This window comes from Cariama cristata, unplaced genomic scaffold (assembly GCF_000690535.1).
Source record: "Cariama cristata isolate BGI_N322 unplaced genomic scaffold, ASM69053v1 scaffold2633, whole genome shotgun sequence".
Taxonomy (NCBI): domain Eukaryota; kingdom Metazoa; phylum Chordata; class Aves; order Cariamiformes; family Cariamidae; genus Cariama; species Cariama cristata.
In genome coordinates this window covers 25,886-40,943 of record NW_009607617.1, presented here as the reverse complement: position 1 = coordinate 40,943, position 15,058 = coordinate 25,886, and the positions used below count along the sequence as shown (strand labels likewise).

General features: G+C 36.1%; 1 protein-coding gene across 1 annotated transcript in view; it reads left to right on the top strand.

The window, feature by feature from the left end:
- Positions 1-500: 500 nt before the first annotated feature.
- The window catches only part of EPB41L2 (erythrocyte membrane protein band 4.1-like 2), a 37,628-nt gene continuing 23,070 nt past the window's right edge, over positions 501-15,058 (top strand). Inside the window, exons 1-2 of the mRNA XM_009696778.1 lie at positions 501-968; positions 1,836-2,048. Of these exons, the coding sequence (XP_009695080.1) occupies positions 501-968; positions 1,836-2,048 (681 nt within the window). The remainder of the gene's footprint in view (positions 969-1,835; positions 2,049-15,058) is intronic.

Below are 15,058 nucleotides of genomic sequence, written 5' to 3'. Positions count from 1 at the left end.
TTCTGTGTAAAACTTGTGTTATATTGATAAGTGTCACTGAATAGTAAGGGGATTGTATCTACCAGTTGAACTACAGAAGGTGGATGCTGTTCTGAAATTTGAGCTTCTGAGTCAACCAAGGAGCCCAGTAGCGGAGAACTGAAGTTACTCATGAAATAATCTTGGCCAGTAACATTAGAAGTATCTTATAATAAAACAAATGCATTTCAGTGAGCACACTTAAATTTTTATCAAAGAGGAAACTATTGGTAGATCTATCTCTACAGTAGTATTTTTTAAAAAAAACTTTATCTGCAGAGCACTAAGTTTTATCTTACTCATTTTACTTGTGAGCCAAGAATTTGAAAATAAGTATCTCTTTAACCCCAATAAGTTTAATTTAGAAACTCTTGTAGATTATTACTACAAATTACTGTGAATAATGTAAGAGTCAGTAAAAGTAGTGATGCTACATAACAAAACTATTTTTATTGTTGCTTCTTGTAGTGTAAGTTGTGACAATGACAACTGAAGTTGGCTCAGAGACTGAAGTAAAAAAAGATTCTGAGCAGCTGGGACCAGACAAAGCCAAGGACAAGCCTGAAGAAGCATCAGAGGCTCCAGAAAATCAAAAGTCCAGGGAAACATCCTCTGAAGAAGCTCAAGATTCTTCCTCTGTCCCGGCACCAACTAGCCAAAGTAGTCCAAGTAGCCAGAAGAAAGAAAAAACTTCACCTGAAAGCAAGGGTATTTCTCGTTTCCTTCCCCCCTGGCTTAAGAAACAAAAATCATACACCTTGGCAGAGCCCAAAGATGAGACCAAGAAAAGGACCACAGGGGAAGAACAAGTAGTTGAAGAAAGTGAAGGCCAGTCGCCAGTGGGGGTGGCTCAGCCAAAAAAGAGCTTAGAAGAGGCAGCGGCTGAATATCAGCATAATGCTAAAGCAGATGATAAAGAAAAGCACTCTGTTGGTAGTGCTGAAACACAGGTACGTGTGGGAAGGCTAATAGATGTGCTTTGGAGTAATTTTAATGAGACCTGGTTCATGATTATGTAATTCATGTAAAGCTTTGTTAGGATCATGTTGGGGTAAACATGACAGCTACAATTTGGCCTTTTTTGCAGTTGGGTTGATATAGTTACAAGTAGCATAGCTGGTTTTAAAGGTTCCTGCTCTGTGGTAGACCATTTTTTACTCCAGTTGTTCTAATTTTAGCGTACCTCACACTTTGAAATAGTTCAAAGGAACTTTGAAACTGTATCATTGTGGTAGAAATGAGCAGGGATAAGAGGAGAAGCTTCTTAAGTCAGCTTTGTCTCTGAAGCCGTTGGATCGCACAAATACCTCCTTAGTGACTTAACCACAACAAATAACAAGTGGATTATCTCTGAGTCCTTATAATCTCAATTTTTGTTATCCTTTACCTAGAAACTATGCTTGTGGTCACTGTCCTTATTGATTCTTTTGGGAGGTTGGTGCTGAGTTCCAAGCCAAATGCCACTTTCTGCAGTGCTCCATAGTCTTGCTTTTTGAAAAGTTGCATGTCGGTTCTTAACGCTCAAACCTCATATTCTAGGGTGGCAAAAATGAGCAAGGGTATAGAGAATCTTTCATATGAGGAGGGGCCGAGAGATCTGGTACTGTTCACGCTGGAGAAGAGAAGGGCTAAGGGGAATCTTATGAATGTATATAAATGCCTGAAGGGAATGAAAAGGAGCCAGACTCCAGCTTCCAGTATGTGCATAACTTCAGTGAAAGCTTAATGTCTTATTTATTAGTAGCTTATAAAAGAAATGGAAAAGTTAAAAATATCCACCTTCCTGAGTTTCAATTGTTTAACTGTATTTTAAATAGACTGCCAAAGAAGATGGTAAAGAAACGGAAGTAGAGAAAGTTGCAGAGGAAAAGGAAGAAAAACAAGAAGCAAAGGAAAAAAGGGAGACAAAAGAAGTGCAGACAGCTGAAATGAAAACAGAAAACATTCCTCAGAAGTCTCCCAAGAAAATTAAAACTGTGCAGTGTAAGGTGGTGCTGCTGGATGGCACGGAATACAACTGTGACCTAGAGGTAAGGTATCAAGTCTCTATATAAAGAGCTCTTCTTCTATAGAGAAAAAGAAAATTTGCTTTCATTGCACTGAGAGTTTAACAAATACATTTTTGTATATCTAGTGAGCTCATTACAATGTTACATTCATATTGCTATCTGTGGTGGTTTAACCAGGCAGGCAGCTAAACACCAAACAGCCTCACCCTCACTCTTCCTGCCCCCAGTGGGACTGGAGAGAGAATCAGAAGGGAGGGGAAAAAAAACCAAAACCAAACCAAAACAAAAAACAACCCACAATAAAATTTGTGGATTGAGGTACAGCAGTTTAATAGGACAGAAAAGGAAGGTAAAATAATAATAATAAAAGAATTAGAATATACAAAACAAGTGATGCACAATGCAATTGCTCACCACTTGCTGACTGATGCCCAGACAGTTCCTGAGCAGCGGCCTCTGGCCAGCTTTCCCCACAGTTTATATACTAAGCATGACGTCATATGGTATGGAATATCCCTTTGGTCAGTTGGGGCCAGCTGTCCTGGCTGTGTCCCCTCCCAGCTCCTTGTGTCCCGCAGCCTACTTGCTGGTGGGGTGGGGTGAGAAGCTGGAAAGTCCTTGACTTAGTGTAAATACTGCTTAGCAACAACTAAAAACATCAGCGTGTTATCAACATTATTCTCATCCTAAATCCAAAACACAGCAGTATACCAGCTACTGGGAAGAAAATTAACTCTATTCTAGCTGAAACCAGGACACTATCATTAGGGGCCAGTTAATATTTCATTTTAAAACTCCATCTTTAAGACCTTTATCAGTTTGTCCTTAAAAATGCACTCTGAGGTACACTAGCAAATAAGATAAAATGCAGCATACAAATCCTTTCAATGGTGATCATTTGACAGCTCAAATTTGATTTTTTTGCAAAAGATTAAGGTTTTCCTGAAGATAGTGTTGCATGTACTAATGTAGTTGTCTTGAGTTCATTAATTTATTTTTGTTTTAAATTATCTTAGCTGGAGAACTAAAGTTTAAAAACAGTTTACTTCAAAGAAAAATTCTGTTACAGGTATAAAATACATATTTGTATTTAAAGTTATGTTCTAGTTCCAAATTTTCATGGCTGCACGGATTGCTTGCTTACCACTGTAAATCACTGGGTTAGATATTGTGTATATTTGTCTGTTAAACCTGACTTAAGATCATTAACAGAAATAGGGATAGTGAGCTAAATGGAAAATAGCTTCTTGGTTTTTATGGCTTTAATATCCTTTGAATATATATCTATATCTATATACACACACAGACATATATATATATATATGCTTTTTCAGTCTGACTGTAGTGTCCAAGTTCTAAGTCAAATAGTAGTTGTTTAATATTTTAGATCAAGATTAAATTATGAAATGTGTAATTACATGAAAGCAGAAGAAAGTTGCATTCCAAAACTTATTTCAGTGAAATAACCTTTGGTTTGATTTATTATGATAATTTTATATGAGTAAGGTAGTAAGTAGATCTTAGCAGCAGGTTACTTCAGTACACTCACTTCAGTGCAAAAGGGTGAGAGGCTGTTCTCTGTTAGAAAGTTCAGTTGTAATCACTCTGCCAGTAGAAGATGCAACACCAACGATTAGAAACTGCATGACTTCTTCAGGCACTCTTTCTGAATGGCTGGGAATTGTTTTAACTAGAAACTCTCTATTTCATACTGGATTGATGAATACCCCAGAAATAAGCTCATTTATTTAATACTGGGATATGGTGCACACTTGGAAAGAAACCCTGTTCCTTATAGGACAGTTTATATTTGGAAACCATACTTCCAGTCAGTTGTAAGACACATAAAATTTTGCTTAGTTCTATTTTGTAATTCCAGTAAACTTTGCAAACACTTGAAAAACATGTTCATAGTACCTGAAGACTTTAGCTTTGTATCTCAAAGGTTGTGTAGGTGATATATTTGAAAGTGCCTTTAGTGCTACTATCTGGGAGAAGATTGTAACAATGAGGCTTGGTTCCCTTGCACAGCTGCATCCCAACCCTAAAAATCCTCTGCTCTTCAGCAGTTGTTTTTGCAGGACAGGAGCTCTAAGCTGTTTTGGGGTTCAATTATTTGTAAACTTCTGGGAAAAAGAGGAATCCAGTGAATTAAACAGCTGGTGAAGTCTGTTTTGGCTTTCTGATGATTCGCTTCTGCTTGTGGCTTCCAGTCATAGTCATTTCTCTTTGTGAAATTTGTCTCATTGCTGTTTGTTCTAGTCATACAAGATGGCTGTATGATAATGAGAAGTTTCTATGGCCATTATAAGTTGCTAGTTTAGAATGTCATAATTTTCATTTATGGGTTCGGTATGCTAAAGATGTGACCAAGCAGCATGATATGATTCAGCATGTTCTGCAAAATGGTACCTAATATGACACCCACAGCAAGTAGACTTTTAAGTGAGTTTTAGAACCACAATGTGTTGGTAGTTGTGTGGAGAATTAATATTTGTTATAGAAGGTGATAGGTTTCCTCCTCCTTTACATTTCTGTCTTATGCTTTGCACTAGAGTATCCACTTGTTGGGAATGGGGGAAAATTAGTTGTTCTGGACTACACTTGTGAATGTAGTTGTTACATTTGGCATGGTGTTATAACTAACGGATTAGCTGTGGTGCCTAGACGGAATATCTGAGTTATGAAGAGTGGTTAAAATGTGCACCTTCTCTAAAACTAGACCTCTAGATATATATTTCAGATTGATCTAAGGACGAAACAGTGGCAATGTTATGGCATTTCCTAGGCCTAGCTGATTCCTTGAAAATATTTCCATTTTTGCCTAATGTAATGTAGGTACTATGTCAAAAATTGAACAGTTTACAAGTCATGCAGTAGTGCAGGCTTCTGCTTGAAGCCTTTTGTCTTCTCTTGTGCAGTTTCATTTTCCAGACTCCATCAGTTGGTCCCTACACTGTTTGATTGTGGATTTCTTTAGGCTTCCTAGCAGTTTCATTGCTTAATGTGTACAAGTCCTTTTGTGTACTGTAATATAATATTGCTTGCCTGTCCTTCAAGATCTTGCAAAACTAATAGTTAGAGAAGACTAAAAAAATCTACCGGTTTTTAAGACTTTCCGAAGTTTCATCCCAACTGAAGTCTTATTTCATGCATTAGTACAGCTTGCTTCAAACCTGTTCTCTAATAAAACTCTTTCTGTCAGCTAAGAAATTCTTATGAGCTGCTTATCAATATGAAATATTCCTAGGGAATGTTTTGCTGCAGTTTGCTGGAATTTCTAAAGTTTACGGTTTAAAGTTGTTAGTAATACAAGCTTTCGGAGATCTCCATTTGTTAAATAATTCCTATTCTTGATGTCAAAACTGAACAATTTCAGTGTATGTCTCTTAAAGGGCAATATTTTAGCTGTACAGGGATCTCTCCTTGACAGTGTCAAGTGTAGACCACTTCACCATAAGTTAACTGCAAAAAGCAACAGTGAAGCCTTTGTTAATGTTAGTTAAGTCTACTTATTTTTTATACTGTGTTTACAGAAGAAAAAAATTTATCAGAATAAACAAAACGTGAACATGAAAAATATACGACAGAATAATTGCTCTCCAGAACACATTGCGTAGGGCTGTGCATGCTTATGGTCTGAAGTTGCAGGAATTTTTCACCTAAAAGTTCTCAAAGTATTTTTATGTATATATTCTTATCAATATATATGGAGAAATAATATATAGACATTATATATAAAACAAAAATTGACATAAATGGTGTAGTAACCCTGGAGATCTTTTTTTTTTTTTTTTTAAATGTAAATCAGATGTTTAAATCTGAATGGTTTCTCTGTATTAATTGAAGGCTATATGAATTTTATCTTCCTGGGCTTTTTCCTCACCCAAAAATGAGACTTAAATGAAGCTGTGGCTTATCAGAGATTTAAAAAGATACCATTTTGCATTACAACTGAAAAATTCTATTCTGCAGTATTTTAAGTCTATCATGATTCAGTTAAGTTGTTTGGCAAGAAATATGTTTTTTGATTATTTGTAACAAGTAAGAGTTTGCTGTAAGAACAGAAGCAAAAATTAATTAAGGAGGGGGACAAACTGGAATAGAAACAATCTGTTTTATATGTTTATTTGAATTATTTATAGGACATGAGCAGTGCTGACTGCATTTTTATAAATTAATTCATGTTCTTAAATACATGTAGAGCTTTTTATGCTCTACTACTGTACCAAGATATTAAAAGTCTCAAAAAGCTGCTTCAACTGATAACTGAAATTTCAGTTTGTGCTCTCTGCAGTGGATCCTAGCAGATCAGTTTCTGATACTTAACTTTTCTTTAGTCTTCCTTTAATATTTAGTGTTTGGGTAAATGTTGTTTTATTTCTGCTTTACAAAGTAACAGAAATGATACAAGATTTAAAAAGCAAATAAACAAGAACTCTGCAGTCTAAGCAGAAAGTGCAAACCCCAGTTTACCTTGGTTGACTTACTGGCAAATCAGGTTTTACTTTGGAGCAATTTCCGTGGTTGAGACACTCCTGATGCCTCTTCCAGTTTTTACTATGCACTGTAGACCAACTTCATTATATTTTATTTACACTAGAGACACTTTAAATATATATATTTGCTAATAAGGAAGTAAAACTGGAAAATACCTTGTTTTCATTACTGTTATTTTACAGACAATTTTTGGTAGAATCCTGTCTAATTTTAACTGCCATCTTAAACCTTCATGATAAATCAGTAATAAAATCTGAGATAATACACTATTTCTTGGGGTCTTTTCAGTTTGAACTACAATCACATTCCTTTTTTTTCTTGTAGAACTGCATCAATTTGTATTCCCACAACTTAAAGGAGTGTGAAAGAAAACAAAATATGACCCAGCAACTTTCTGTTAAATTTTGTCATTGTTCATTCTTATTGCATGTGTCTTTATATAAGACAAGAGTAAATCCATGAAGTTGACTAATAATGTAACAATCATAGTGCCTGTATGCAAAATGCCCCCCCAAATATTGCACTGGTCCCTGGTTGACACTACCATCTTGACGTTTTGCAAGGAGCTATCTAATGTGCTAGCCTAGTAACCCTTCATCCTATACCTAGTCTTGGTGAATTGAAGCTCTGTTACGGTGGAGGGTTAGCACCTACTACCTGTTGTGGCATGGCATATCATTGAGGTGAAATGATGATTCTGACTTAGGCACTTCGGTGAAATATTAATCCTTGTGCCAGCAATACCTAGCTGTCCTCTACAATTTTCACTTTAAAAAGAGACCTTTGAAATAATTTGGAGTTTACTGAAAAGGTGCTATTGCTGAAAAAGTGCAAATGGAGAAACAACATAATTCAGTATATACTGGTTTTCATATTTTTAAGTTAAAGGTATGACAGGAAACTCTATTTTTTTTTTTCTTTTTTATGTCTTAGGTTCTCAAAATTAATTGTTTTGAATGTGGTTTTTAAAAAGATAGTCGCCTGTTGCTTTTTTCTGCAAGTGAAAAAAGTGTTCCATAAAACCTCCTCGTTTCTCACTGTTGTCCAAGTGCCTGTTTTTCTCTAACTTTTTTTGAAGTAAGGCAATAAATCTCTAACGAAAAATTCCATAGGCTTGTTCCACGCTTGTACAATTGGAAGTCTGCACTTTGAGAATTTACACTGGGAGTACAGATGCATTCAGACATAATATCTATAGCAGTCCCTATTAAACAGCTTCTAGAACAGCAGCTCTCTTTTGTTACTGCTCACTGAATTCCATGATCTAGGCCAGTTGTTTAGTCTGACACCTATCTTTTTATTTCCCTTTATTTTCTTTTATTTTAAAAAGCAATTTTAGTATAGATTCAGGTGCTAACTGTCTTCCCATGTCCCAGTTCTGACAGGTTTTTTTACTTTAATTTCTATTCTTTTTTCTGTTCATCTTGTTTTTAATTTTTTTCTGACAGAACAGAATATCTACTGACAATAGTCTGTGTGCTTAGGATGAAATGCAATTTCAGTAGACCAGAAACTGCTCTCTAAGCTGCTATCCACGTGGTGGTTCAATTTCTATCCCGCTTATATTCCTTCTTGCTTTGTGAGCTTAATGTAGTTCTAGACATATTTGCGGCTACATTTCTTTACGTTTCTTCAGCTCCAGTGCTTTAAAACACTTCAACATACTTAATTTTTTAGAACATGGATTTTGAATTTTGGATAATCAAAGAATTAAACCTTGTTTCATTTAACAAAAAAAGCACTCTCCCTCCCCTGCCCCGCCGAGCCATTGAAGCTGGTTTTGTTCTTTATTTTGCAAAGTGGCATGTTTGGTACAAATTAAATTAGATTAACTTCTCCAAGAAAGTTGACTGGATATAGAAAGAATTTTTGCAAACTTAAAAAAGTACTGATATTTCAATTCAGTAAGATGTTAGTGAGCTTTTGCAGAATATATAGAATAATTGTATTGGAAAAGAGGTTACAGTTTTTGGCTAAGGTTGGTGTTTAACCAAAGAAGTTCATCTGGAATTAGTTTTTAAAAGTGTATTATCTCTGAGATTTAGACTAAGCAGCAAAAGCTCTGCAGAGGTTGTGTGAGATGGGGGGAAGAGCAAAAGCTCCATAGGACCAGGCTGTCCTGGTTACCGCAGATTGATTTTTGTAATAATAATCCCCAGTATTGCTCAAGGATCTTCTTGTCTTGGCAGTTGAGAGCTGTGTGATGACATGCATGGCAGTGGCTTTGTTTTTGACTGAGGGAGTGGGGGAGAAGAATTTTCAAGGCAAGACTGAGAAAATTACAGTCTTTAGCAAATGGTTGTTGGTTACATAAAGCACGTTTACTGTTTTGAATGAAAGGTACTCATATCTAATCCTTGGTATATTTTCATGACCAAACTCAAATGTTATGATTTTATCTTTCAGTGCCTCTCAGTCTGTTAAGTGTTCTGCATCATCTGTGTTCAAAAATATCGAAAATTATATTTAAGTATGTGTATTATCAGCATAGCTCAGCTCAAAGAGGGCAGAGTTAAGTTGCTTCAAGAATAGCATTTCCTTAACACAGTTTTCACTCTTTTCCAGAAGTGCAATGCAGCAAAATGTTGTGCTAAATGCAAGTGTATGCAAGTTGCTGCAAGGTCCACTCACTTCATGTCCTTGATCTATTTAATTAAGATTGGCCTTTCAAAATAGTTGCTTAGCATTTGAAGTCCCAAATTTGATCACTTAAACTATCTCAGTTTCTTTGACTGTAATTCTGTAGTGCAGCCAGTGACTAATCCAGCTGGAACAGTTTTGCTCTCCTTTCTTTCTTCCAAAAGATGTCAACATGAGAGTCCTTGGGGAAAAAAGAATCAGGATAAATGTAAGTTTGTGTTGCACTCAGAGTTAAGGATATTTTTAAAGCCTTATCCCACTGAATAGCTGGTCCTTTTGTGCATTTTTCTGGTGTATTTGAATGGACAACATCACAGTTTTTCTTTACAGGTGCTAATTTATTTTGGAACCATGAGAAAAATGAGACATGAGTTGGGAACAAAGATAGTCTGAGGAAAAGCTATGTTCTCAGCTTAATGATGGGCATTGCTTGTCCTAGGTCATCCTCTGGTGAGGGCAGGGAGAAGTTGTATTTTAGATTCTGTTTTCCTTGCAGGGAAAAAAAAAAAGTCTGAACATTACCGTTTGTTTTTTTTTTTGTTTGTTTTTTTCCTTCAAGACAAGAAATAGTGATCACTCATACTGTTTGAAGAAATATACTTCACAGATCAAAGTTTATGCATTTCACCAGGTCTATGACTTTACTTGATTTCTACACAGCCTTCTTACTGCAGTTATTTTATGCAGGTACCTGAGTTTCCTCCTTCTCTATGCATCTGGTAAGTCTGGAAGAGGAAGTAATGGGACTCGGAAGAGTGAACATAATAGATGTGATAAGTGGGTGAGGATGGAAAATAAATTTCCTGCCAACTCCAGGTCCACTTTACACACAAAACTACTCCAAGCCTCCTTTTTTTGTGGTACTAGAGATTCAGAAGTTGTCTGAATACATTCTGGATCCTTTTTATAATATTTCTGTTAGAGTTTCTTGGTATCATCACTTGGAGAGAGTAGTGAAGAAGCCCAGGAACTCTTTGGAAGGTCTGTCTCCAGCCTCTTGCATCTTCAAGGACTGAGTCATGATCAGCTGTGTTGTGGGCTATGTGAGCCTTCCTTATGCCTCTGGTAACAGGCGCTTCTTGAAGTGGCTAGTGTTACTTATTCCAATTTTCTGGATTATTACGTATAAATAATGGTGAACTGCAAAAGTTTTCCTTCAGAGATGATGTTTGATACTGAAGTGTTTGACGTTGAGTGGTTGAGACTGACACACATCTAAGTTATTTTTCTTTGAATACTTCTTAATTTGTTTTATGCATGGAATATTGAATTATGTGCAGCAGAAATGGTATTTCCACGTGGTTGCCACTGCTTGCACATGGCTTCACAGGTAATAATTTCTGAGAAGCTGGCAGTTCTTCACTGACGAAAAAGCTGGCTGCTAGTCTATTCACAGTTTAAGAAAGAAGGGATTTTTTTTTTTTTTTTTTAATGGCCTGATTTAGCTGTTTAGGATAAGAGTTCTGCACTCTAATATTAAAAAACCAAAACTGTCTTTTAACACATGGTAGTGTTAAATTTGGGGAGAAAATATAGGCTTATCTGCAGATGATTCACATGAATCTTTTTTTCCCAAGCATCTTCCTCCCCCATCCCAGCACAATTGGTCAGGTTGACTTTCAAGGGCTGGAATAAGAGGCACACAGTTTGCTGGGGTGAAAATGCAGCATGTCTGTGACAGTAACCAGTAGACAGGGACAGTAACTAGACTGTAGTGTCTTGCTAGCTCTTCTGTTCTTTGATTGATACTTTTTTTTTTTGTTTTTGTTGCTGAGCAACAATTGTGAGGATGTTCTGGGATTTGGTTTGATCATGGAGTTTGGTATTTCACAATGAACTAGTCAATGTAAAACTTACTCTTATTTATAGAGGACAAATGGCAGTGTTCTAGGGCTTCTGATCGCTATCGCCTGTAAGCAAGGGTTGATGCTACATTATCTTCAACTGAAAAGGGCAGGGGTAGAAGTAGGTTTTGCATAAGGGAATTGTGTATCTTTTTCCTGGAATCTTCAGAAAGGAGTTGAATTTTGGGAGCAAATATTTATAAGGAACTCTGATGAATCTAGGTAGTATGTTAAAAAAAAAAAAAAGATAAACTAGCACAAATTGCTATGCAATTATAAACTTAGTTATATCAGTACAAATTTGCATGGATGTGCACTTTGTTCTAACTGGAATTATTTCAGTTTGCTTTGAATGGGTTAGGTACACGTGCAAACATAGCCTGTATTATATGAATAAAATTGGATTTTATTACAATTTAAAGTCTAGTTAAAATTAAATTGGTGTAATTTCTGCGTAACAAGACATTTTCTTGGAATCCATATTGAGTCAAAGCACGTTTGGGGGAAAAAAGAAGTATATTTATATGTGACATGCAGAATGCATTGAGAGTAAACAAAAATTGGTTTCTGTGACAAAATGTTTTTCTGAAGGCCATTTCCTCTGTGTGTCTTCTCTCTGACATTTTGTGTCATATGTTGGTGAGCGCCACAGAATAGAAACTGATAAGAGATGCTCAGTTAGGAAAAAATAGCTTTAATATGTTGACATAGCAAGCTTATATGTGAAATTGTGGGGGAAAAAACCCTATCCACTCATGGCAAATCAGCATGATGTAGAGACATCTTTGCAAATGACTATAATTTGATTCTGTTCTTTCATAGTTCAGAACTTGTCATCAAATTTTGCTGTAGGAGTACAGGTACATTTGTACCCTTCTTGTTTCTTTGCCACTTGTATGTTTTGTATATTGATAATTACTTTAAGTTCTTTTCTGCAGCCACCTAGTGTTGTTTGACAATGGAATTATTTCTTCTGGCTTGTTTTTTCATGTCTTTCCTGTTGCTCAGGGCATATCTGACGTGGTTGATATTTGGCTTCCAACATAAAGCACATCTCAGATATTTCTTGAGGGTTACTTTGTAAATTAATTTATCACTTCTGAGAGCAATTTGTTTGTTCTTTTGCCCTGAGAACTCTTTATTTTGCCTTAATAGGTCTTCAGACTGGTGTCACCTTACCAGTCTTAACTGTCAATAATTCTTTTTCTACAGAACTGTGTAAACAGGTATTTCAACTTCTTTTGTGGTGACTTCCTTTAGGTTTTTTCTCATCTGTCTTTGTACTTTTATTACTTCACTTTTGTAGATGCAAATGTGAATGATCTGGTTTACAGTCATCTTCTTGAGTACAGCTTCTGCAAATATGCTTGCCTGAATGCCAGTGTAGATAGAACATTTAAGGTACTCCACTGTTGCCCAGAAAAGTCCTTGACCTGTCAACATAATGAAGCTAAGCCTTGTACCAGGCGATACTTGTTCCTCAGTTCATTGCAATTTGAAATTCTTACTGTAGTGTTTCGTGGTCTTTGTTTTTTCCCAGAAATGAACTGTAGGTAATTCTACCATCAGCATCTCTGCTTTGGTATCTTGGGTAGTTGATAAAATGTCTCTGCGTTCTGTAAATGATTACTCTGTATCTTGTCTACTTGCTCTGAGGAATTAAAAACTTTAAGTGGGAGTAGTGATATGGACTTTGATGCCAGCCATTCTTCAAATCTGCTTTATTTTGGGTTTTGGGAACTCAAAGTTTCATAAGGAAGCAAAATAACCCCCATTGCAATGTTATATTTAAGCCCTTTTAGTCTAAAATATGTAAAGTTCCTTAAGTCCACAGGTTCCATATTAACAAAATAGATTGATTTTCTGCATTCTGTAGCTTTAAAGTAAAAATATCCGAAGCTCTTTATCTCTAGGAAACTTCTGAAATATAGCACAAAAGAATATTGTATGGAAGTCTTCTACTAAAGAAGATGAGTTATGTGTACACAATATGTGCATACATAGAGCACAAGCAATTAATTCAATTAATTTAGTTTAACCTCAGACTCTTCAGAGTAATGTGTGAATGACTGGAGAGGAGGAAAGAGGAAGAAACTATTGTTTGAATAGTTCTGGAGGAGCATGACTTAACAACTTCCACAGGCTGTGAACTGTTAGGAACTTTCAGTTAACTTTTATTACTTTCTTTAAAGACAGTTCAGTTCACTTCTAGAGATTACATGTAAATGTATCAGAGAGACTTATTAAAAGTATGTGAGGATGAAAGACGGTGACTGATATTTGCCAAAAAATTGTAAATGACTGAATCTTTGTGCTTACTTGAAATGACAGAACCATATTAAGGGAAAAAATAACTTAGGTTCATGATTCACGAGTGCAGTATTTGTGAGATTTAATGGCAATAGAGTTCTAATAGCTTGAATGAGCAGACTATTGGAATGTTTGAGTTTTCATTTCTAGAAGCAATTTTAAATATTTTTTAGCACAATGCAAATGACATAATTTTGACCTACTCCTTTCCTGATAATTGACATCTGTGGGAGCAGGTGTAAATTATTAATCCTCTAGGGTGATCTACATATGCCTCTATTTCATGAAGGGGGAAAAAATCAAGTTGCTTTTTTTTCCTTCTTGTTCTGTGATTTCTTATGTAGTTGAGAGGAAATTTCATCATTAAATTTGAAATCCACAATAAAGACTTGTTCAGATTTTCTGCTTTAAATATAATCTGGGTTTTAGTAGAGGATAACAGTTTAAACAAACAAAAAGAAGTGCTAACTGCATAATGATTACTAGTTAGAGGCAAATGAAGATCCTGTTGGGTTTGTTTACTGCATTCAGTCAGTGGTCTAATTAAATATTTATAACAAAAGGCATTTAAAGGATGCCAGCATTGGCCGTATTTTATGCACGTATGAACAAGTGAAATATATTGGAGTTGACATAGGTTCTGCGGTTACTTACAGTTTGCTAATGCAAAGTAAAAATATGTCTGCTTAATGTACAGTTAAGATCAGTTTTTAACCCTGAATTAAGAAAAGTCTGAATGAACTTGATGTGGAACAGATGTTTAATTGTAGTTGAGTTTTGATTTGCAAATCTTTATTTCCTGACTGCTCTGGTGTGTAGACTAGTGTTTGAGTAACCCTAAGTGGTCTGTTTTGAAGTACAACATCTTTTATTTAGAAAAAGAAAAATAGGGATGACATTAAATTTGATACATTTTTAAAATACTGATCCAGATTCAACAGACATCACTGAAAGTAATATTTACGTGTGAAGTCATCTCAAAGCCAAAAGATGCTCTCTACATCTCTACAAAGTTCATGCAGAGGGAACCAAAACCCTTTCTTTCACCTCTGGTATCACCACAAGCAAATGAATGTATATACTATAAATGCCCTTACTTAGATAGTCTTAATGTACATACCAATTTTGGCACCAATGTACAAAATTACAATAATGGTACTTTCCTCACTCTTTCAGTACTGAAAATACTAAAACCTGAAGGAAAAAGATATTTGCCAGGGTTTTAGATAAGCTCTGAACATCTTCCTACAAATCAAAGTAGGCAGCTAACTCTCAGAAAGGTTAAAGTCACAAATGAACTCTGAAAGTGTTACCCCACGGCTGAAGTGAGTTTTGTATCCCGCATAAACACGACCAACTGCACAGCTTGGTTTCAGTGGGAAAAAGGGATGTCTCAGGGATAGCAGCAATGGGCTATTTTTAGAGTTTGGAAGAGTCATTGTTTGCCTTGCTGTGCTTTGGGTACGGGTCCAAATGTTCTAGGTCTGAATACGACCAACCTTTCCAACACACCACTGTAACTTCTGCTCACTTGTTTTTCAAAGCCTGTGTTAATTCCATGGTGGTCTGTTGGCACCATCCATCCCAACCTATGGCTCTGGTTACACTTTGGCTTTCCTCCAGGCTGTGGCTGCCAAAATCCACCCCCCTTATGGCCCCAGAAAAGGGTTTGTGTCCAGCCAGATCAAGTCCTTGGTCCTCCTCGCTGCATGGCAATGATGGATGTAAGCTCTGGTG